Consider the following 24,685-nt stretch of genomic DNA (forward strand, 5'->3'; position numbering starts at 1 on the left):
CTGTTTATATATTTTGGAGATTAATCCTTTGTCCATTGATTCATTTGCAAATATTTTCCCCTATTCTGAGGGTGGTCTTTTCGTCTTATTTATAGTTTCCTTTGCTTTGCAAAAGCTTTTAAGTTTCATTAGGGCCCATTTGTTTATTTTTATTTCCATTAATCTAGGAGGTGGGTCAAAAAAGATCTTGCTGTGGTTTATGTCAAAGAGTGTTCTTCCTATGTTTTCCACTAAGAGGTTTATGGTGTCTGGTCTTATATTTAGGTCTTTAATCCATTTGGAGTTCATTTTTGTGTATGGTGTTAGGGAGTGTTCTAATTTCATTCTTTTACATGTAGCTGTCCAGTTTTTCCAGCACCACTTATTGAAGAGACTGTCTTTTCTCCATTGTATATCCTTGCCTCCTTTGTCACTGATTAGTTGACCATATGTGTGTGGGTTTATCTCTGGGCTTTCTATCCTGTTCCATTGATCTATATTTCTGTTTTTGTGCCAGTACCATACCATCTTGATTACTGAAGCTTTGTAGTATAGTCTGAAGTCAGGGAGTCTGATTCCTCCAGCACCACTTTTTCCCTCAATATTGCTTTGGCTATTCGGGGTCTTTTGTGTCCCCATATAAATTTTAAGATTTTTTGTTCTAGTTCTGTAAAAAGTGCCATTGGTAGTTTGATAGGGATTGCATTGAATCTGTAGATTGCTTTGGGTAGTAGAGTCATTTTCACAATATTGATTCTTCCAACCCAGGAACATGGTATATCTCTCCATCTGTTTGTGTCATCTTTGATTTCTTTCATCAGTGTCTTACAGTTTTCTGAGTACAGGTCTTTTACCTATTTAGGTAGGTTTATTTCTAGGTATTTTATTCTTTTTGTTGCAATGGTGAATGGGATTGTTTCCTTAATTTCTCTGTCTGATCTTTTGTTGTTAATGCATAGGAATGCAAGAAATTTCTTGCATTAATTTTGTATCCTGCAACTTTACAAAATTCATCGATTAGCTCTAGTAGTTTTCTGGTGGCATATTGAGGATTATCTATGTACAGTATCATGTCATCTGCAAACAGTGACAGTTTTACTTCTTCTTTTCCAGTCTGTATTCCTGTTATTTCTGTTTCTTCTCTGATTGCCATGGCTAGAACTTCCAAAACTATGTTGAATAATAGTGGCAAGAGTGGACATCCTTGTCTTGTTCCTGATCTTAGAGGAAATGGTTTCCATTTTTCACCATTGAGAATGATGTTTGCTGTGGGTTTGTCATATATGACCTTTATTATGTTGAGGTAGGTTCCCTCTATGCCCACTCTCTGGAGAGTTTTTATCATAAATGGGTGTTGAATGTTGTCAAAAGCTTTTTCTGCATCTACTGAGATGATCATATGGTTTTTATTCTTCAATTTGTTAATATGGTGTATCACATTGATTGATTTTTTGTATATTGAAGAATCCTTGCATCCCTAGGATAAATTCCACTTGATCATGATGTATGATCCTTTTAATGTGTTGTTGGATTCTGTTTGCTAGTATTTTGTTGAGGATTTTTGCATCTATATTCATCAGTGATATTGTTCTGTAACCTTCTTTTTTTGTAGTATCTTTGTCTGGTTTTGGAATGAGGGTGATGGTGGCTTCGTAGAGTGAGTTTGGGAGTGTTCCTTCTTCTGCAATTTCTTGGAAGAGTTTGAGAAAGATGGGTGTTAGCTCTTTTCTAAATGTTTGATAGAATTCACCTGTGAAGTCATCTGGTCCTGGACTTTTGTTTGTTGGAAGATTTTTCATCACAGTTTCAATTTGATTACTTGTGATTGGTTTGTTCATATTTTCTGTTTCTTCCTGGTTCAGTCTTTGAATGTTACACCTTTCTAAGTATTTGTCCATTTCTGTCCATGCCATTTTATTGGCCTAGAGTTGCTTGTAGTAGTCTCTTATGATGCTTTGTATTTCTGCGGTGTCCGTCCTAACTTCTCCTTTTTCATTGCTAACTTTATTGATTTAAGTCATCTCCCTATTTTTCTTGATGAGTCTAGCTAAAGGTTTATCAATTTTGTTTATCTTCTCAAAGACTTAGCTTTTAGTTTTATTGATCTTTGCTATTGTTTTCTTTGTTTCTATTTATTTCTGCTCTGACCTTTATGATTTCTTTCCCTCTGCTAACTTTGGGTTTTATTTTTTTCTTTCTCTAGTTCTTTCAGGTGTAAGGTTAGATTATTTATTTGTGATTTTTCTTGGTTCTTGAGGTCGGATTGTATTGCTATAAACTTTCCTCTTAGGGCTGCTTTTACTGCACCCCATAGGTTTTGGGCTGTCGTGTTTTCATTGTCACTTGTCTCTAGGTATCTTTTGATTTCCTCTTTGATTTCTTCAGTGATCTCTTGGTTATTTAGTAACGTATTGTTTAGCTTCCATGTGTTTGTGTTTTTTGCATTTCTTTCCCTGTAATTTATTTCTAATCTCATAGTGTTGTGGTCGGAAAAGATGCTTGATATTATTTCAGTTTTCTTAAATTTCCCGAGGCTTGATTTGTGACCCAAGATGTGATCTATCCTGGAGAATGTTACCAGTGCACTTGAGAAGATAGTGTAATCTGCTGTTTTCAGATGAAATGTCCTAGAAATATCAATTAAATCTATCTGGTCTATTGTGTGATTTAAATCTGTGTTGCCTTATTAATTTTCTGTCTTGATGATATGTCGATTGGTATAAGTGAGGTGTTAAAGTCCCGCAGTACTATTGTGTTACTGAATCTTGGACATACAACTAATACCGGTTTGACTGATAGCCTCTAGGAGACTTACAATGCATTTGGAAGTCAGAACATGTTCCATGGCAACCAAAAATGGGAAACCCAGAGGTTCAAAGTTTCCATAGTTTAATATTCTTGATAGTGAGAAGAAGGGAACTCAGGTGAAAATATTGTGGTCATGGCTGTAATAGTTTTCTAGATTTGTTAATGAAGAATTAGTGTCAGCCATCACCTAACTGCCAAGATGCCCCTGGTGCTTTTCTGCACACAAAGTCTTTGTGCCCAAGAGTAGAATACTGAAGACCACATTTGACTCTCTCGTGTTATATTAAGAATGAAATAGACACCCATTCTAAACTTAGCTCTAGCTACTACAGATTCCAGCATGGAGGACCTTTCTGGAGCGTTATTAGAACATATTGTAACCACCAGGAGTGGCCAAATCCTCTAACCTGTGTTGACCCTTATTCTGTGACATTGATTCTACTCTTCCAAATGCTGAGGAAGACTAGAGTTGCAGTCATGATCTATATACTGAATGTGTATCCATTATATACTCCAAATTGTTAGGTGTAGATGTAACCCACATCTCTACCCTTGTACCTTTCAGAGCTCAACAGAATTATCAACAAATGAACAAGGACACATGAGAATAATGAGATGGATTTACTTTTTCATTTAGTATAGTGGAAAAGGACTAAATACATGGTAGCCAAATCTATATTTCCTCAAAATCAAGTCAATCTTGCAAAGAGCTCTTTTTCAAAACTCACTGTGAAGAGCCCAGTGGGGAACTGAGAAATGGCACTGCCCTGACACACCAGTACACCACGCCACCCCCACCTTCTGCTCTTGACAATGAGGGCTGAACTCAGTTTAACTGACAGGGAGATGTCTCTCTTTCATCGTCACAGATGGACCCATCTATCAGCATGTCATGTGGGCGTCGGTTAGAGCTGACTTACGTTTTCCTCAGCTATGGCAAAGTCATAATGATTATGTAAATTTACCTGAGGGCTGTTAACTTGTAATGAAGGAAGTAAATATGTCCTGTGTGTGTTATCATTCTGCAAGATGTATAATGACTTTCCCTTTTCTCTCCACAGCATGGCATGGGCATCCCCTCCATTTCTATTATGCTTCATGAACTCATTAAATTACTGTACCATGCCCGGTGCTGTGACGTTACCATTATCAGAATTGGTACATCAGGGGGAATAGGTGAGATGGATTGATTTATATACTATTAAATCCAAGTGGTTGTTCCATACAGGGTAAGCTATTGGTGTGGTAACACACCAACATACTCAGAGCCCAGAAGAAATCCGGATGGGCTAAAAAGTGTCAGGGGGCTGGGCTTGAGGCAATTGAGAAATTTAAATTTAAAGAAAATTTTAAAAATTTAAGGAAATGCATGTGTATATAATCTTTCTCTTTTTCCCTGCATGGAAACCTGGAGTGAGACATCCCACAGCCCACTGCCCAGATGGACTTAGGTGTTCTTAAGGGGAGGAGTGGAAACTTGCTAGGAAATATGTTTTGAGGATAAGAGTAAGTTTTGAGGGTTTGAATAGATTTTGAAGCTTAGGAATTTTATAAGTGCTCTCAAGTAAAAGAAATAAATCACTAAGATTTGCCTTGTTTATCAGCTAAGTAAGCAGACATCAATAGCTCTTAGGAAAACATTGCTTTTAGCTCATGTCAGTGACTACCCTTTTCTTGGCTGGGTCTTTTCCTCACCAACACAGCAGAAGAGATCAGGCCAGGCTTTTAGGGAAGAGTTGGGTGATGCTTCCTAAGGTTTTCTCAGAGCCTCCTCTCCTCCCTTCTTCCTTGGCTGGTCAGGCAGCTAGTCAGGAGCCTTGTTTATACATCTACCCTGGGCTGAGGTAAAGTTCTGTGGAGACCTTCTTCTTTTTCAACCTCTTCTTCAGGAGCAGATCTTGTGAGGGGATGATTCTACTATGTCACCAAATGCAAATACAGACAGGGCATTGTAACTGGAAATGTTTGGTTGACAGAGTGACAGGACTGAATGGGAATTATAAAAAAAAAAAAAAGGCTGAGATTTTGGTCTTAGAATTACACAGGTGGCTAAGTCATGCTTCACTAGAAACAAACACGTTCAAAAATATCATGCCCTTTCCACAGCTGTGGTACAGGAATAAAGTCCAGCCAAGGCCCTCACAGATGGATTAAAGAAGGACATCTATGGATGTCCATCCAGAAAGAGAAGGAGAATGTTAGCAATCATTATTAGATCATGCATCCTTCTGGACTGTTGTTTATCCAATATTATCCCAAATAAGCAATAGTAGGGAATGATGCATTTGGGGATGAAATGGATAACACTGTTATTAAGATTGCTCATAATTCTTGAGTTGTGGGATACAAGGATCTGTCTGCATAGCCCATGCCCATGCAATGTACCACCCTGACTGCTGTGGTTGCCCCTTGATATTAACAAGTGTCCAGTGTGGGCAAAGCAACCTGCTGACCATCAGCTCATGGTCATGGATTCTAGGTCTTTTGTTTGATGGTAACATGATACATATAGCCCATGTAGCACAATGAAGGTCTATGAATTGTGGGAAATTAAAGCAATGTGCTGTTGTGGATTATCCATCATTTTGAAGTTCTGTTCTCATTAAGAACTCTTAGCTTATCAGTAAGATGTGTTTGTTTTGTTTTAAAAACTTTGATTTGGAGATGAAGGAGGTGTAGCTTGTTGGGGTTTTTTTTGTTTGTTTTTTTTGCTGATGTTACCACTCTTTAGATGAGCCAACAAAACTTCATTATGATGAGGTACTCAAATAAACAGTGCCTTGGCCTTTAAGAGACTTTAACTGGGATATAAATGCTCTAATACATCTAAATATTAGGATGTCATGTGAATAACTTCATTTTTGATTTCCACATTTTCAACTTCCTTCTCAGTCACTTTCCTGTTTTTAGGACACTGTGAATAATTCAAGAAGATACTTGTTTGATTTCTTTAAAAAGTATCTGACTCACCGAGGCTCTATCATCAGAGCCTACCTTGGGGCTCTAGCTGGATCTTCTAAATTAACCCCATGTTGATCCACATTGGAATTTATTAAGAACCCAGAAGGATATGGCTATGTGCTATGGTAGGGGTTGGTAAATTTTTTCTATACAAGGTCAGACAGTAAATATTTTAGGCTTTGCAGGCCATACGGTTTCTGTTGCAACTTCTCAACTCTGCCATTAGAGTGTGGAAGCAATCATAGAAAATATGCAAATGAATGAATGTGGCTGTGTTCCAATAAAGCTCTATTTACAAAGATGGGCTGGATCTGGCCCATGGATTGTAGTTTGCAGATCTCTGTCTATGGCATCTCTATGGAAACATTCACTCATTCAACAAATTTTTATTGGAATACCTATAATGTGATAGGCACAATGCTACTGGGGAGACAACAGTGGACAGACACTGTTCTTGCCTTCATAGAGCCTATGTTTTATCAGGGCAATAGACAAACAAATGAGTAATTACAAAAAATATGATGACTATTAGGACAGAGAGAGAGTCTAGGGCCCTATCAATATATATCCCCTCATCCAGGCTCTAAACAGGAATCAGAACGGGCCAAAAACTAGGTCAAAAGCTGGACCTGGGAAAATTGAATGTAATGTATCTGTGTTGCCTTTTAATTTTTTCCCCCTCTGTGGATTCAGATCTTTTGAAGGAAGTGACTTAAGCTGACACCAGAAGAATGAGTTGAAGTTGGTCTGATGAAAGTGTGTGTGGGAGGATGAGGGAACACACCAGGCCAGGGGAATAACAGTTGGCAGAAAATGGTTTCTCAAGTCCCTGAGACTTGAGTTCCTGAGTCCCAGGAGCAAGCCAGACTTTGTAGCAATGGAAGGTCAGCCAAGAGGCCTAATTTACATGGGATGGGAGAGGGGAAGAGGGAATGGATGTAATGAGAATCAAAAGGAAGAGAGGACAGAGATACAAAGAAATTATAGTAATCAAGGAGTTGCAGAGAAGATTAAATATCAAGTAGTCACATCACTTTATGAAAACTACTTTCTGGCAGGCTCATTTAGTTTATTCCTGACCTACTTTATTCAAATTTGAACCTGAAGGCCAGTACTAATTTGCATATCCAAGAGTCATGTTTGTCTTGAAATTTAAACCCAATCGCATTGTAAATGTGAATCTGGAAAGAAAGCAAATGTAAATGCCTGTTCGGAATGTTATTATTTAATTGCATTTGGAAAAGAAAATAATTTTAAAGATGAAAATGGGGAGAATCATTAGCAACTAGCATTAATTAATGTTGGCAGAAGAGATTACATACTATGTGTCAAAAGTAAACCTAAGTGACATTCTTCTGTAACCACCTATTTATTCCCACACTGCAGGGATTGCACCAGGGTCTGTTGTAATAACAGATAGAGCCGTAGACTCCTTTTTTAAGCCCCGGTTTGAACAGGTAATCTTGGACAATGTTGTCACCAGAAGTACTGAACTTGACAAAGAACTGGCTGAGGAACTATTCAACTGTAGCAAAGAAATTCCTGACTTCCCAACCCTCATTGGACATACGATGTGTACCTATGATTTTTATGAAGGTGAGAAGAATTTATAAACTGTGAAAGCAGCAGAAAATTGCCAGCAATACTTTGTTATTCAAACCCACAATTTATATTAAAAACTCCACTTTAGAAATTCATAGTTGGGGATTAAAAAAGGAACTGAAACAGCCTTTTCAACTTACTAAAGCATAGGAACGTAAGGACATAATAAGCGGTGGAGACACACACATAATGAATTTATTTTGAGAGTAGGTTTAATCCTCCTAGAACAAATTGGATACTCAAATGCAATTTGTGATGTTAGCAGAATCTTATCTCTGTTGATGCCTTTAATTTAAATCGGAAAATGGGGATATGCTTCTATGTTTCTTCCATTTTGAGGTACAGTCACCTGTACCTTGGAAGGGATCTGGTACCCAGGAAAGAGTGGGAACCAGGAAATGGGAAGAGATATTTGGGGGAGGAAATCCCAAAGGGATGGGGTAGTCTCACAGCAGTTCTTTTTTCTCTTGGCCATGAGTAAAATGTCCCCAAATCAAGTTTAGGAACAAAACTGATGGTGACTCCCAAGTAGCAGCTCTTGCCACAAGCAGGGAGGGGCCAGGAGAAAACGCCCTCCAGGACAGACCTTGCTCATTCCACAAGAAAGAATCTAACCAGGGTTGGTACCATTCCTTGGAGGGCATTCTAGAAATCTTACAGTGTAGCTGCATTTGAGTACGTTCATCAAACTACATATTACCCCATTTTTAATTATTTTTCTTTTCTTTTCCCTTTGGATCAAACTTAGACTATTACATTGAATTCTAAACAGTTATATATGGAGATATATTATCTATAAACATTACTTCAGGTTAGTAAAGGTGTTGTCACCACATATGTGTTATAAAATAGGGGCCACTTTGGGTGTGATAGGGTTGAGACTTTGTCTCAGGCCACTGGCCCCTTCTTGGGGAGGGTCACTGACGGGTTTAAGCCAGAACTTGCAAATGGTACCCATTGGAGTCAATGTTTTCTTTGGGCTGCACAGTATTTTTTAGAATATGAATTATTTTGCCAACATTTATAATTTCTGGAGATTTCATATGAAAATCCAGATTTTTGGCTTCTTGAAATAACATAACATTAAAAATATAAAATAATTTATTCATGGCAGCCCTGGCAAGCCTCGGCCCACATCTGGGGCTACATTCACTGAAGGTGAGGTGAGGCTGCTCCCTTCCAACAGGCAGACCTCGTTGACATTACCTGCTTAACTTGTGGGACATCTGAGTTTGAATCTGCTAAAATAGCACTGCATTAGAGGTGTTGGCAGGCAGCCCTAAGAAGGAGGGCACAAGCAGAAGCAGACAGCAAGGATGGAAATAGCATGAAAGATACAGTAAAGGGAAAAAAGAGGGGCTTCCCTGGTCGCGCAGTGGTTGAGAGTCCGCCTGCCAATGCAGGGGGCAGGGGTTCGTGCCCCGGTCCGGGAAGATCCCACATGCCGCGGAGTGGCTGGGCCCGTGAGCCATGGCTGCTGAGCCTGCGCGTCCGGGGCCTGTGCTCCGCAACGGGAGAGACCACAACAGTGAGAGGCCCGCGTACCGCAAAAAAATAAAAAAGAGGATTTTGCAATATAGATGGTGACAGAGTCTACTGGCCTCCCTACTTCAAGAGGACGCTCTTGGGGGTGGGATGCGGTGAAGCCTGTTCCCAGCGCAGCCACGGTGGAGGAGGAGTAACAGCATCAGGCTTTTCTCCACCTCTTTCTGGCCCCACTGGTTGGTACAGATGGAATTCAAGTGCTAAGTAAACACCGAGAGCAGCCTAGAAGGGAAAATGTGATCGCAAAAGAATGGCGTGCAGCCTGAGGTGTGTGGCAGGGAAAAGGTGGACAAATTGACCATCTGTGTATGGTTACCATGGTCATGATGCACAGATGGAGCTGCAATGTCCAAACCACCACCCTGATCCTCAAGTAGCTTAGGATCATCACTGGGGCTTGGAGCCTTTTCTTCTTCCCCAGCACCTGTCCCTGGGCCAGCTGCCAGTCGCAGGTGCAACCTGAGATTTTCCTCAAAGGGCAGATCTTCCAGAGACCCTCCAGGTCCTACTGTCTCTGGGCACAGTGCTGGCTGCTGCGGCCATTCAATGGTCACTTGCCCCAGAGCTGGGGGAGCTCAGTGCCATGGAGATTCCTGTGTGAGACTCTTGAGCTGCGCACAGCCTTGCCCCAGGTCCTTTGATAGGATGATTCAGATGGCCAGATTTATCCTACCTGGGGTGCAGGCCCATGAGTTAGAGTCAGCCACAGAGCACTTGGGCTGACAGCAAGCCTCTTAGTGATGCCACAGCCACCGTGGGACATCAAGTCGCTAAACATTCTCCATTCTCTTTCAGGCCAGGGTCGACTAGATGGAGCGCTGTGCTCCTTTTCCAGAGAAAAGGGGTTAGATTACTTGAAAAGAGCATATAATGCTGGCATCAGGAATATCGAAATGGAATCTACGGTGTTTGCGGCCATGTGTAGACTTTGTGGTCTAAAAGGTAAGACTTTCATGAATGCCTAAGGGTCAAATTCTCCTCTTTCATGAAGTTATTTTCACTCTCCAGGAGAAGAAAAAGGAATCCAGCTATAGATTACTTTGGGTTGAATGCACGGTTATCTCATAATATCTTGTGAGTGGGCAGGACATTATTTGTTATGCAAATGAGGAAACCAAGCCTCAAGGGTCAAAAGTTAAGTTGCCCAAGGTCACCAGCTAGTGGGTTACATAGCCAAGACTTCATAGATTGTTCTGCTTTCTTCATCCTGGTAGTGGAAGCTGTTTTCTACTACAACTGAATTTACTGAGACATGACACAAATAAAATATTCCTAAAATAGTCCATCAAAGGACAAAACATCAGTGGAGTAGTGTGTTTTTAGAGTTAATTTACATGCACTTTTGCTTTTCCCAACTTTTTTATTTTGAAAAAAAAATCAATAATACAGAAAAATTGAAAGAATACTGTGTATGTGTGTGTGTATATATATATACATACATATATATACACACATGTACACAAACACACCTATTTGCTTTTTTCTCCTGAATCATTGTATATAAATTATAAATATTATGTCACTTAACTCTTGTAACTTAGCATCATTTCCTAAGAATAAGGATGTCCTCCTAATGACCACAATACAATTATCAAACCAAAAAAAAAATAAAGAAAAGTAAAAATCATTTCATAACATCATTTAACATCCATTCCATTTTTAAATTTTCTGATTTTCCTAAAAATATCTTTAAAGATTATTTTAATCTAATATTGAATTAACTTTATACACTGTATTGCTTAGTTATTGTATCTCTATACTTTTACATCTAGAATAGTTTCCCTACTTTTCTTTTTTCCCCAGGACAGAGGAATTTTTGAAAAGTTCAGGCAGTTATCTTGTAGAACATCCATGTTCTAGATTTGTCTGTACTCGTCATCGTGGGATTTCACTTTATTTCCTGTAAAGCAGAAGTAAAGTCTAGTGGCTTGATTAGATTCAGCTATGTGGTAAGAACACTTCATAGTAATGTAAACTTTCCATTGCACCACATCAGGGAAAGGTAATGTGAAGATATTCCACTGTTAGTAATTTCAAGTGGATCACTTGGCTCAAGGGGTAACTGCCCATCTCCCTCCTCTGAAAAATTAATGTTTTCTCTCTGAAAGTAGCAAGTAACTTCTGGGATGATAATCTGGCACTGTGTGAACGAATATCCTATAACCCAATCATCTTTTCTCAGTGATTTTAGCATGGAATACAAATGATGCTTTTCTAATTCCATCATTCCTCCTACGTTTGTTAGCTAGCATTCTTTTAAGAAGAGCCTTTCTTTCTCACGCTCTTCTCTCTCTTTTTTCTTTTTGGTGGCAGGGAGTCGTTATTGTTTGGTGGATTTTGTTCAAAGCAGTGTGTTATAAGCAGTTTCTGTCATTATTCTTTTTGATACTCAAATTATCCCAAATGCGGCCAGGAAGAGCCCCTTCTAGTGCACTCTTCTGTCCTTCTGACATAATTCTCTTAACTCTTGAGAATTTTCTTGCTTTCAGGCACAACGGGATTCTTAGGTACCACTTACACTTTCCTTGCCTCAGGTCTGGGATCAGCCATTTCTCCAAGAATCTCTGCTTCCTTTGGGTGGAGAGTGGCATTAAGAAACCAAATATGTGTGTGGCATGCATTTTTATTTTTGGTGAAATTATTCCAATAGAACCACTAATCTCTGACCAACACCAAGAAAACCTACTGAAGTAAAACATAATTTTCACAAGGACTAATCAATATAACTATTCTTTGTGATTTTAAATTATTTTCATAGTCATCCTCTAGATTAAAAAATCTACAAACAATAAATGCTGGAGAGGATGTGGAGAAAAGGGAACCCTCTTGCACTGTTGGTGGGAATGTAAATTGATACAGCCACTATGGAGAACAGAATGGAGGTTCCTTAAAAAACTACAAATAGAACTACCATATGACCCAGCAATCCCAGTACTGGGCATATACCCTGAGAAAACCATAATTCAAAAAGAGTCATGTACCAAAATGTTCATTGCAGCTCTATTTACAATAGCCAGGAGACAGAAGCAACCTAAGTGTCCATTATCAGATGAATGGATAAAGAAGATGTGGCACATATATACAATGGAATATTACTCGGCCATAAAAAGAAACGAAATTGAGCTATTTGTAGTGAGGTGGATGGACCTAAAGTCTGTCATACAGAGTGAAGTAAGTCAGAAAGAGAAAGACAAATACCGTATGCTAACACATATATATGGAATCTGAGAAAAAAAAATGTCATGAAGAACCTAGGGGTAAGACGGGAATAAAGACACAGACCTATTAGAGAATGGACTTGAGGATATGGGGAGGGGGAAGGGTAAGCTGTGACAAAGTGAGAGAGTGGCATGGACATATATACACTACCAAACGTAAAATAGATAGCTAGTGGGAAGCATCTGCATAGCACAGGGAGATCAGCTCGGTGCTTTGTGACCACCTAGAGGGGTGGGATAGGGAGGGTGGGAGGGAGGGAGACTCAAGAGGGAAGAGATATGGGAACATATGTATATGTATAACTGATTCACTTTGTTATAAAGCAGAAACTAACAGACCATTGTAAAGCAATTATACTCCAATAAAGATGTTAAAAAAAAATTCAAGTTTTATGGATGGAAGAGGTAAACCTGAAAAGTTAATAAAATATTCTTTATTAAATTGGCTATGAAAGCCTCAGACCTAAAGCAAAATAGCACCATCTAAAATATTATTTTTGAGTGGGAAGCAGTCCCCAAATATGAACAATGATGTCTAAGAAAATGTTGGAGCAACTTTTTTTAGAATTCATAGTTTTTTTTTTTTCAGAAAAGAGCCCATAGAATATGTCACCTATCAAACGTGTTTTATAGTGTACCTACTGAGTGCATAGCACAATACAAGAAGCTTGATTTTTAAATCAAATCTTTGGCTGATAAGATTTGTCTCAATTATTATCTTCCTAAAGAAAGAAGGACTTCTGTGCATCAACCAGTGGCCTGAGCACCCAAGCAGTAGGGACACAGCAGAGGATGACACAGACAGAATCTCTGCCCTTGCGGAGTCTAGGGGGGAGACAAACAACAACAGAGAGCAATCTATAATAATATGGTAATATGTTAGATGCTGAGGAGCATGATGGTGAGAAATAAGGCAGGGAAAGGGCACAGGGACAGCCAAGGTAGGGAGGGAAACCATACATTAAAATAGGGAAGGGTACACAGAAAAGGTGCCATTTAGGAAAATGCCACGTGGGTGTCTGGGCAAAAGGAGTCCAGGAAATGCAAATCTAAGGTTACCAGGCAGGAGCATTCAGAGTGTGACAGAGAAACAGTGAGACCAGTGTGACTGGAGGGGAGTGACAGCAGTGGAGAGGGTAGGAGATGGAGGGAGTATGGACTGTGTGGTCCCTATGACAACTGTGACTTTCACTCTGAGAGATATGAGAAGTCATTGCTTTGAATAGAGAGGTGACGGGATCTGGCTTGCGTTTGAACAGGAGCACACTGGCTGCTGATCTGGGAAGATCCTACTGGGGTTAAGGGCAGAAGCAGGGAGAGAAGTAAGAGGGCTGATATAGTAGTCTAGGGAGAGATGATAGACCAGTACAACAACAGTGGAGGAGGTGAGAAGTAGTCATATGCTAGATACATCTTGAAGGCAAATCCAACAGGATTTGTTGACAATTTGATGGGAATTTGGAGCGAAATGCTAGTGAAAAATGATTTCCAGGTTTTTGGCCTGAACAGCTGGAAGGATGGAGTTATCACAGTTGGGATAGAAAAAATTGGGTGAGGATTTGGCGGTACTGTAGTAGACATCAAATGGAGGCTAAGTGAGCAGGTGGATTTATGAATCTGGAGTTTAGGTGAGAAATTTGGACTGGGGAAATAAAATTGGAAGTTGACAGCATATAGATGGCATTTAAAGCCATGTAATAAATGAGATGACAAAGTGCCTGAGTGTAGAAACAGATGAAAAAGTCAGGGAGGTGAGGGAGATCCAGCAGAAACTAAGGAAGAGTCGTCAGTGCAATTGGCAGTATACCTGGAGAGTCTAGTGTCCCAGCCCCAAAGAAATCTTCAAAGAAGTAAAGAATTACAGCTGAATAATGCCTTATTTGATCACAAGTGGAACTTTAATTCTAATACTTGTCCTTATTGTCAATCAATTTTAATATACAAAACTACAAGCAAAATGTATGCGGTAACATTTTAGACAGGAGTTACAGGTCACAAGAAGAGATTAATTGTAGAACCACTACTCTCATCTCAGAATGAACGTACACACAAATCCTTGTAACATATGAGTAAAGGATTCAAGTGCATCCTTGTCCTCTTTAGAAGGCCATCATTAATACCTCCTTTCAGGGAAACAATAGCATCTGCTTTTCTCTCCACAAGTTAGTGGGAGTGGGAGCCCCAGCGGTGGGCAGCTTGCCCTTTCCTGAGCCGCAGCCTAACCAGCACATGACCTGCAGGAACACCTGGATTCAGATATTTCTGCTCCAGGAAATGCTTCCTCACATTTCTTTCTTATGGAAACAGCAAGCGGTCACTTGAGTCATGGCTCCACCTGATATGCAGATGGAGGAAAATTTGGTAACCAGTTTAGTCAAACATAAAATGCCACGTCACGAACTGCTGCCCTGATGTAAGTTTAGTGATGAGCATCAGTTCTTTCTTAAGAGGCAGCCAGAGAGTTCTAGGCTTGTGAACCCCGGACCCTAGTCTTTCTCTCTTTGAGGGTGTTGCCAAAGCTTCGGCGACGTTATTCTGTTATGAGGGATTTTTTGGTCCTTGCCACGAATCCTTGTGACCTTGCTTTCTCTGCCAGCTGCAGGTACCTTCCCGGACTCTGTCCTCTCTAGCTTGCCCCATGCTGCGCTTTCCTTTTTCTGCTGCTATTGGAGCTGTTGGTAGCTGATTTCAGCCTGCCAATAGCTCTCTTCCAGGCCACTGCTGCAGCCTTTCCATTGAGCAGACCCTTTCTGGGCTGCCAACATGCACACTAAAGGTTGTATCTGTAACTCTGTAATTCTGCAGTTCTTGGGAGTATTTCTGTCCAAATTTCTTCATGGTGACAGGGACTCTTTATCTACCTCAGACACCACCGTTTCCAAAGGTGCACTCCTGGTACAGGAAGATCAACACCTGGAAGATCAACCACCAAGGAAACAGACCAAAACCCCATGCATATGATGCTACCATGTTCCTATCTTTCATCCCCACTTCATTATATCCTTCCGCAAAAGCAGTGAAGCTTGGAAAAGCTCTGTATGAGGTAGAAAAGCTTGCTTTGGGGAAGGGCTGAGAGAGACTTCACAAGCAGCTGTTTTAACATACTTATTAGGGAGGCTATATACCAATGCTAAGCGACACTGGAAAATGTGTTTCATCTGGCACCGAACGCTCAGGGCTCCCAGGCCTAGTGCCCCTCCCCCTCAATCCCTCTCCCACTGTCAGCAGTGGCCCTTTCTACCCAGTCTCTCCAGACAGCCTTCTCTAATGGTCTTTTTATGTCCCTTTAATACTACCAGATGACTGGATAACCAATCTGACTTCATAGTAAGGCAATGATGGCTAATAAATAACAACTTTTTATTTAAACAAGAGTCTTCTAGAGGCTCACTGTCCTAACTCAGAGGAGTCAGTCATTGACTTTGGACCGGTGCAAAAACAGATCTTTCTGCATTCACCTGGGACCACATGGATTACCACTTCTTATCTTTATGATTAATATAAGATCTCACCTTAAGTCTCACTTCATCAGAGAAGTTTTGCATGACTACCTAAACTAAACTTACCCACATTCATTCTACTTACTCACTCATTCACTCATTCCACTTCATTTCTCTGCATCACATTTACCACTATACCAGACTACATTTCTGTTTTCTTTATATATTAACTTACATATTATTTTACATGTATTAATGCATGGAGGTATGTATTTAGCATCTTTCTCCATTACAGTATAAGTAGCATGAGAACAGGGACCTTGTTTGTCATTTTTTTTGCTATATCTCTAGCACTTAGAATAATATCTGCCATATGGGCATTCAATAAATATTTACTAAATGAATGAACAAATGAGTGAACAGAATGACCACTCAACCCCTACTGACCATGGAAGACGGCTATAACAAATTCAACTGGTTCCTTCATTACCCAGCTACATTTATGGCTTGGAATTTTCTAAAGGACTTCGGAGTGTCACAAAATTGTCCAACTAGGAAGAGGCAAAGCCTTAAAGTTAAGCCTCCCTTTGCTGTAAGTTTCATACAATACTTCTGCTATAGCTGTAGCCCGTGGATCTCCTGATATTTGATAGGTGGACAAACTGCTTGAAATGGGGCCACGGACACCCCTAAGTCACTACTGTTATCCTGATCTCATTATCCTGAAAAATAATAGTGGGAATCCATTGTTGCTTTAAGAAGGACTTGGGTGAGGGAAATAGTGGCTGTCACAAAATTATTCTACCTTGAAAGGCTGAACCTTCAGAACAAGGTAAACCCACTGTACAATGCTGTATGAATGCATTCATCTATGGTTTTATAATATGCATATATCTGTCCCTCTCTTAAAGCAAAATCTACTTTAATTAAACCCCTAACATTCTGATTAAAGATGTTAATCCTTTTGCACTGTGAACTTGTGATAAGTACGTTCAATTTTTACCCATCTTTAAAAGACAGTGCCTGCTGCCTTTTAACACAAGCTTGCTTGCATGACAATATACGAAACATAATATTTATCCAAGATTAGTTTCACTTAAATCTTTGTCTTTAGTTGTTGGCAGCACTCACAGTGGATTTTCTTTAAGGGTAATGGAAGAATTCAGTGTTATTTCTTTTGACAGATACTGGGAACTTTGGGAATGTATTCAGTCTTCATAATATTACAGCTCAGTGAAAGGGAGCAGAATCTGGCTTTAATTCCATTTTATATCCTTCTGCTGGTCCCAGAAATGAAGGCTATTGGGCTCTGGGAACTGCAGGATGATCACTGATAAAGTAAAGAAGATATTACAACAAGGATTAAAGATTATACTCAGTCTGGAACTGGACTGTTTCTTAATTCAAAAATGAGGAAAATTGGGGTTTTGAAATATTATTACACAAAGGCAAAAGGCAACCCACTGCAGCTCTTCACCCTCACAGTATCTCCTGAGAGATACTGTGGCTCAGAGAGGTTAAATAACTTTCCCAAGTTCTCACAGTAAATAAGAAGTAGCTGGACTGGAATTGGAACCGAGCTCTGTCTGACTTGAGGTCCCTTTGCACCATGCCCTGCTGAGTCTTCCCAGCAGCCTCCCATGGATGCACAAGGTTCAGATCTCTATTCAGAGGAACCAAAAAAACAAACAAACAAAAAACCCTGCAGGTTTTTCTATTTTAAAAGTTAGCTGTGCTACTTTAGAAAGAAAGCAAATCCCCTAAGGGCTAACCACATACCAAGATGGTTAGTGTTGGAATCAAATAAAGCATTACATTGATACTTATTCAGTAGTATGCACAGTTATTATTTTACCAAGAAAATAAGTCAGTGTGTCTGGGAAATCAAGCATAAATGGTAAGTAATTCATTTATTACGCTTATAAAGACAGGATTTTAAAAAATTGTTTCTTCTTGCTTTGCTGGTTTTTACATATTTTAAATCAAGGTCTGTGTCTAGAGTTTTGTTTGATTCATTTTAATTCTACTCTCCTGTCCTCTATCCTACTCCTGCCTTCCTGTACCAACACACTCACATGTTAGAGAATGATTTGGGGCCACAGATTCAACTTTTTGTGTGTTGGCATTACCTGTGACCTGCCTCTTCCCACCTGTGACCTCAGTGGGGCTCCCTGGGTTCTCCCTGTTGGAGCCTCTGCCCCTAGCACAGCAGGCACATCCTCTGCCCATCCTGACACATCTCTGGTTGGAGGTCCAGCACCCAGCAGAAGCGCAAGTCCCCAAGTTTGCAGCTGGACCTCCTGGAGATGACAGCATGGTCCTCATACCAAGATAATGTGAGGCACAGAAGCTGAGCAAGACCTTTGAGGTCCAACCTGCTCCTTTCTCAGAGAATGAAATAAGACCCAGAGAGTAAAAAGTGACCTGTCTAAGGAAACACAGCCAGATCACAACGAAGATGGACTAGCCCTGTTATCTCCTGCCTCCTCACCCCCTTTCCTGGCGCTATTCCATAGGTATAAAAGAGTATCATATTTATCTATCGACAGATTACTTATACTTTCTCCTTTTTCTAAAAGGCATTAGCAGCAGCTTTCAATAAAAGATGAATGTATAAATAATTTAAGCAAAGGTAAAGAGAATAAGAGGCATGTATTTAAGGGAGTGGATGGGGAGCTCTCAATATCAAAGAGCTACCTGGTAGGGCAATACTAAATCTAAATACTTAGATTTAGTTCTGACTTTCCTAGAGGCCAAGTTGAAAATGGAAACACTTTGAGTTACACAGCTCTCATTAGCTTATAAAGAAAGCATTTAAGGTTTGTCATAAAAACGTTATCCAAATGTTAAACTTAAGTGAAATTATCAGCTATATTACATCGACAGTGTCTTTAGTAACACTTTTATAAAAGATATGGGACAATTTTTGATAGAGTTAATGCTAAATCTTGGTTCTCTGGGAACCTAAAGTACTAGGGTGCAGGTATGAACATTTGCTTTAATTTAATTCAGGATAGAGTTTAAAGTCTTTAACGCAATAGCTGTCAAATATCAATGTGCAAATAATTTAACTGAGTTTCTTGTTTTAAGTACAGATTAACTGCCCTTTCTTATTCCTCACTCCTTTTTCTGTATGTCTGTGATAAAGCCTAAAAATCTGCATTATTAACAAGTTCTAGTTCTGACGCAAGTGGCCAGTGGAGCACATTTTCAGAAATGCCAGTCTAGACGAACAACTTGTTCCTATGCTCCTTAGCTTTGATCAGATCCTTTGAATATAAATTTTCTCCACTTGGTTTTTGATTAGCAGTCAACAGCCTGAGATAGACGTCTCAGAGGAGACAGAGGAAGTGCAAAGGTTCTGGGTTGTTGAGGTTTCTGTGTTTTATATACCAGGCACCTGAGGAATAAAGATGGGGTCTGCCTAAAAAGCTCAAACCTTGAGAAGTGAAGGGCTCCCTGTAAAGGGCCGGTGGGAGAGGGGCAGTCCTAAGGGCCAGGCTGGACACTCCAAAGCCAACCTTTGCTGCTTTGCCATTTTCTGAGACCCAGCCCTCTTTGGTTCTGCTGTGCACAGGGAGTTTCTGCCTCACATTGCTGCCTTTGCCTACAATTCATTGGAAAACCTTCCTGGAACTCCATTCTGAATCACAGAGGTGGGGCTAAAGCAGGGATCCATGGGGGACCATAGATTTCTAATAATTCAGGGTGGGCTTCAGGAGCCCTGAAACTCTTGAAATTATATACAAGATTTTGTGTGTATGTGCATATGTGTATTTTTGTGAAAAGAGGTTGCAGTTAACAACTTTCATCAGATTTGCAAAGGGACCAAAAACAATCAAAGAGAATCACTGGGAGTTCCTGGTGTGGCCGAGGGTACATTGAGCTTCACGTTAACACTGGTGTGTTCTCATCCCATTGCAGCCTGAGGTCAGTTAGCTGACAACCTCCTTGGTGACAGCTAGGTCACTGAATGCCTCTCTGCAGGAGCCATACTCCCTGCCCAACCTGAGGATTATGGTAGCAAAGCTGTCAGGCTTAACTTTGACAAATTGTTTTGGGTAAATTAGTCCCTTTTAATTGCTTGTGGAAATAGTAATTTTAGACGACAAGATTATTACAGGCTGCTTGTTAATGGGTCCTCTAGCATCAAGAAAACACCACTGAGATCGCGACGACCTGTTCTTGTCCCTCTTTGGCCTCACCCTTGAAATAGCCGGAGAAGACGTTAAGTCAAGTCAGCTCCCGCTCCTTGACAAGTACAGAGCACGTGTTTCCTTTTATCCTTCTGCCAAGTGAAGGATTAGAGAAGGACTTTCATCTTTTCCCTGCTACCACCAGCTCATGTCAGCCATCACAGACTTGCTGATCATTAACTTGAAAAGCCAAGGAAGTTTCTAGCTCTTCCATTTACTTGTTTACCTGTTGGGCCAACTTGCTTTACAACTGAATGAGTTTTGAATAAACAGGGTACTAGGTGATGAAAATACTTGACTCAGCTCAAGTTGGATATTTTCAATTGCTTTTCAGTTCACTGAACAGGAGGGTCAGTTTGACTGATCTGTCTGCCTTATGGTTTGCCATGTGCAGAGGAGGAGGGATGGGAGGTAGAGTGTCTTCTCAGCAGTTTATGAAGCTGGGAATTGACTGGTTATTTACTAGCTGTGTCCTACTGGGCCATTTTACCTCCCTGAGCCCTCATTTCATCATTTGTCCAAAGGGGATAAAAATAAGAGCTAGCTCATGGCACAGCTATGAGGTCTAAATGGTATCATAAATACCCAGCATATAGCAAGAGCTAAACCAAACAAAAAAGAAAGCATCTATTATGATTACAGTCCATTTCGCCTTCTCAAATCCAGAAGTCTGAGATAGTGTAGCAGTCAAAGAAATAAATATCACACTCAAACCCAACTTTATCTTCATGACCTCAAAGCTTGTGACTGTAGCTACATCTAATCCCAGATCCACTGAAATCCTTTTTAAAATGATGCAGATGAACATAGAGATTGTGACACTGCTATCAATTCAAAGTGGTTGTCACTGATTTCAATGTGTATAACCACATTCCTTGAAATCAAAGATTTCATGTGAAACTGATGATAAAGAATTTGCAGGGGACCCAATGTCTCTTTCTTGTTCTTGCTGGAACAAACCAAAGACGCCGCTTTTATGGTGTGTTTTCAAAAACGAGAATTTCATTTTTTTTAAAAGAAAGATGTTTGCTCTTTCCCCCTAGTTTTGTAACTATCACAAGATTTTGTCCTCATTCTTTAGAAACTAAATGCTAATAAATGTGCTCCTTCATGGAGCTGATTCTTAAGCATATCATTTATGCATATCATTTCATTTAAGCATATCATTTCATTTTTTTTTCTCAGATTTCAAAAGAGTCAGTACTCGCCTTTATTGCTATTTCCCAAGGTTAGTGGCCATATCTCTTCTCTATTTACTTCCCTCTCCAGTAGGCAAACTCAAACACTGCACCAAGGACTAAAATGTCATCTCAGGAAAAAAATGGCTAGCTCTCTAGTTATATCCTGAAGTAAGAAAAGTCTGCTTGACGTAGAGAATGGACTTGAGGACACGGGGAGGGGGAAGGGTAAGCTGGGATGAAGTGAGTGTGTGGCATGGACATATATACACTACCAAATGTAAAATAGATAGCTAGTGGGAAGCAGCTGCATAGCACAGGGAGATCAGCTCGGTGCTTTGTGACCCCCTAGAGGGGTGGAATAGGGAGGATGGGAGGGAGACGCAGAGGGAGGGGATATGGGGATATATGTATGTGTATAGCTGATTCACTTTGTTATAAAGCAGAAACTAACATACCATTGTAAAGCAGTTATACTCCAATAAAGATGTTTAAAAAAAGAAAAAAGAAAAAGAAAAGCCTGCTCTAAGAATTGGAAATGGGATAGAAAGCTGGAGGTTTGTGTATCTTGGATGGCAAAGATCCCTCCTTGTTATTATCTTGAACACAAATCTTTTCTAAGCCTTAATGTAGCCAATTATAGGGGAAAGGAGAAGGGAGAGTGCTGAAAATTATTTCAATTAACTTATTTAGGTGGAGTGTTTGGTGGGAGTCCACAGAAATATGAATTATAATTCATATGGAAGTCTGGAAGGTTCAGTAGATTGCATTTATGGAAAAGGAAAACAACACAAAGTACATGTGCTAGGGACACGGGGGTGTCTGGTTAATGTTTCTATGCAAAAGATAAACCCATTTGTTTGGTAATGGTCTTATTTGCTCTTCTAGCTGCTGTGGTCTGTGTGACACTTCTCAACAGACTTGAATGCGACCAGATCAACTCTCCCCATGATGTTCTGGTGGAGTACCAGAAACGGCCTCAGCTCCTAATCTCCAGATTCATCAAACAGCGGCTTGGACTTCGTGACCAGACATCATAGCTGGGCAGCCCAATCCTTCCCTGCAAGTTTGTAGTTTCAGTCATAATGTTGAAGTCATATATTATTTGTGGCATTTTTATATAGTTCTCATCCACACGCTAAAATCATAATTGAATGATTTTATACAACCCTTTCTCTTAAAAAAAGAATTTATTGTAAAAGAGTTTAATAACTTACATTAAATTAAATTCAAATTTCATTTTAGAATGAGTTAGCTAAGTCAGTCTAATAATTAAAACTGTAAAACTCCTGTACTGTGACATTTGGAGTTTCATATGCAGCATTAATTAGGTTCACATCAAAATAGATCAACCACTTGTGGATACAGTTACCCGTCACTCTGTTTCTGAAACTAATCCAGAAATTCATGTTAGAACGTTGTCAGGCACTTCTAGATGTTGGACAAGTGACAGAAATTGATCATGCATATTCAAAATATTTACAGAAAAAAAGTGTCAGTGTAATGTAGGTCTATATGAAAAAGCTACACTTAGGGAAATGTGACCATACTTCTTTTTTTTCCCCTGCAGGATTTCAGTGCACCACGTAATAGGGTTAGAGCCTTAGGTTTGCCCATGTTTGTGATTTTATCACAAAAAGTAACAACTCTAGATCATACATTGATTTTCAAATGAAAACCCTTGGAAATGCAAAGAAAGATCTTCATTTTTCTTCAGAAATCACAAATGATTAAATCACCTTCTAGCAATTTTTTTTTCTTTTAAGAAAATGCATTTTGAAGAGGCTGTACTTTTTTTTTTTTTTTTTTTTTTGCGGTTTGTGGGCCTCTCACTGTTGTGGCCTCTCCCGTTGCGGAGCACAGGCTCCAGATGAGCAGGCTCAGCGGCCATGGCTCACAGGCCCAGCCGCTCCGCGGCATGTGGGATCTTCCCGGACCGGGGCACGAACCCGTGTCCCCTGCATCGGCAGGCGGACTCTCAACCACTGCGCCACCAGGGAAGCCCGAGGCTGTATTTTTAAAATTTCATTTCAATATTAACTTCATAGGCTGAGGAATTAATAACAAGTGAATTTAGACCTGCGTTTAAGATGTTAAAGTCATCCTTTCGTGTGACTTTGAAGCAGGTCTTGCCTGCACCCAACCTGTACCCCTATTCAGTTTGACCCTCTGGCAGGCATGGTGTCACTTAGAGAATACACCTTGCTCTGTATGAGTTGATGCCTCCTGGGGGGTTCTTCTAAGGCTGATACACTTAAGAGTTGGGAAGCATGGATGGCGGAAGGGTGGAGGAGCGCTTACAATCTTGAATAGCATGTAACATTGTGTACATATATTTATATTGTTGTGGCTCAAATAAAATTTAATTCCAACCATGAGAGAGACCTCTTTTGTCTCTTTGTAATCAAAGACAATAAACAATCTCCTGAGAGGAGCATCAGTTTGGGAACTTTTTTGGCAATAGATATGCTTGGAGTGCAATTTTTAAAGTATCCCAGTAATTCACCATCAAATACCAGCATCAGAACTAAAAGTAAGGTAGAATAACACTGAGGTCATTAGTGTGGTTTTCACTGTGTTTCATATATATTTTTAGACCAGGTGGAAACTACTTCAGACTGTTCTCCGTAAGCCTTCAATATGAACTTTTATTTACCTGTTCCTGGAAAATCTTATTTTCCTTTTTATTGAGAGAAGAGGAGAGGTTATGAGAGAGAGAAGAAAGAAATAATCGCAGTCAGTCCTCCCCTCAGCTCCTGTGGAAGGGTGTGTGTATGCGCACGCACCTGCCAGCAACCTGGGACACCTCTTTGACAAATCTGCCTTCCTCATTCCCACATCCAACCAATTGCCAAGTCCTATGAGTTGATTCTCCTAGATAGCTCTCCAACCTGTCCACCAGTGGACAGCCCTCCTGCTCCTCAAGCCAGCTTCCTCCCAGCCCCACCCACAGCCTCCCACAACGCCCTCTGCAGCCTCCTTAAATTACTCATCACCGCTTGCAATTATGTCATGATTTGTGTCTCTATAGAATTAATGTGCCTAGGCTATAAGGCTCATGAGGACAAAGACTGCATTTGTTTTATTTACTGCTGTACCTCAAGCACCCAAACAGTGCCTGTCTCATTCTAGGTGCTCAGTAAATGTTTGTTAAATGAAGAATGAATCCGCTTCATACATTTCCTTCATAAACTCTCACTAAAATGTCTCTAGTCTTTACGACACTTATCCTTTCCTTATTCAGTCCCTTGTCATCTCAGCTCTCCTTGGCTGTCCCTCCCAGGACATCTCATTTTACGGGGTGGAAAGTCCTCTGTACCATCAGTGTAGAGCTGTGGTGATGTCTAGAACTTCTTGCTTTCTGCTATAGCACATGTCTTTCCCCTCTGTCAAAACCAAACCCTAGATTCACCTCCTTCAGGAAGGTCTCCAAGTTTAATTCCCCCTCAGTTCATCACATCTAGTTCCCTTAGAACTAGGGTTGCACTAGGAAGATATCAATGTGTCCTCGTTTGTAGGCTATGTGAGAACACTTGTCCTTTCTCATGAACTTGGATAATGGCTGCCCAGCTTGTCTTCATTTGGGAGGCTCATGCCTCCCTTCGACTGCCCTCCTTCTACCCTTCGACTGCCATGGAGTGCTGTCAGATGCAGGCATTCAGTCACTACTCACCTGTTCCTGCGCTAAGTCTGGGAGCCAGCTCTTCACCTCACCTCTAACCCCACCTTCTCCACTCATTCAGTCTCGCCTTCCTAGA

At 40.3% G+C, this 24,685-nt stretch overlaps 1 protein-coding gene across 1 annotated transcript in view; it reads left to right on the forward strand.

Moving 5' to 3' along the window:
* The window catches only part of UPP2 (uridine phosphorylase 2), a gene marked incomplete at both ends in the record, with an annotated part of 42,600 nt that extends 20,633 nt beyond the window's left edge, over nucleotides 1-21,967 (forward strand). Inside the window, 4 exons of the mRNA XM_079925256.1 lie at nucleotides 3,849-3,963; nucleotides 7,135-7,344; nucleotides 9,691-9,837; nucleotides 21,816-21,967. Coding sequence (XP_079781382.1) covers nucleotides 3,849-3,963; nucleotides 7,135-7,344; nucleotides 9,691-9,837; nucleotides 21,816-21,967 — 624 coding nt within the window. The remainder of the gene's footprint in view (nucleotides 1-3,848; nucleotides 3,964-7,134; nucleotides 7,345-9,690; nucleotides 9,838-21,815) is intronic.
* Between the last annotated feature and the right edge of the window lie 2,718 nt (nucleotides 21,968-24,685).

Source organism: Stenella coeruleoalba (genome assembly GCF_951394435.1).
Source record: "Stenella coeruleoalba genome assembly, chromosome: 6".
NCBI classification, from domain to species: Eukaryota; Metazoa; Chordata; class Mammalia; order Artiodactyla; family Delphinidae; genus Stenella; species Stenella coeruleoalba.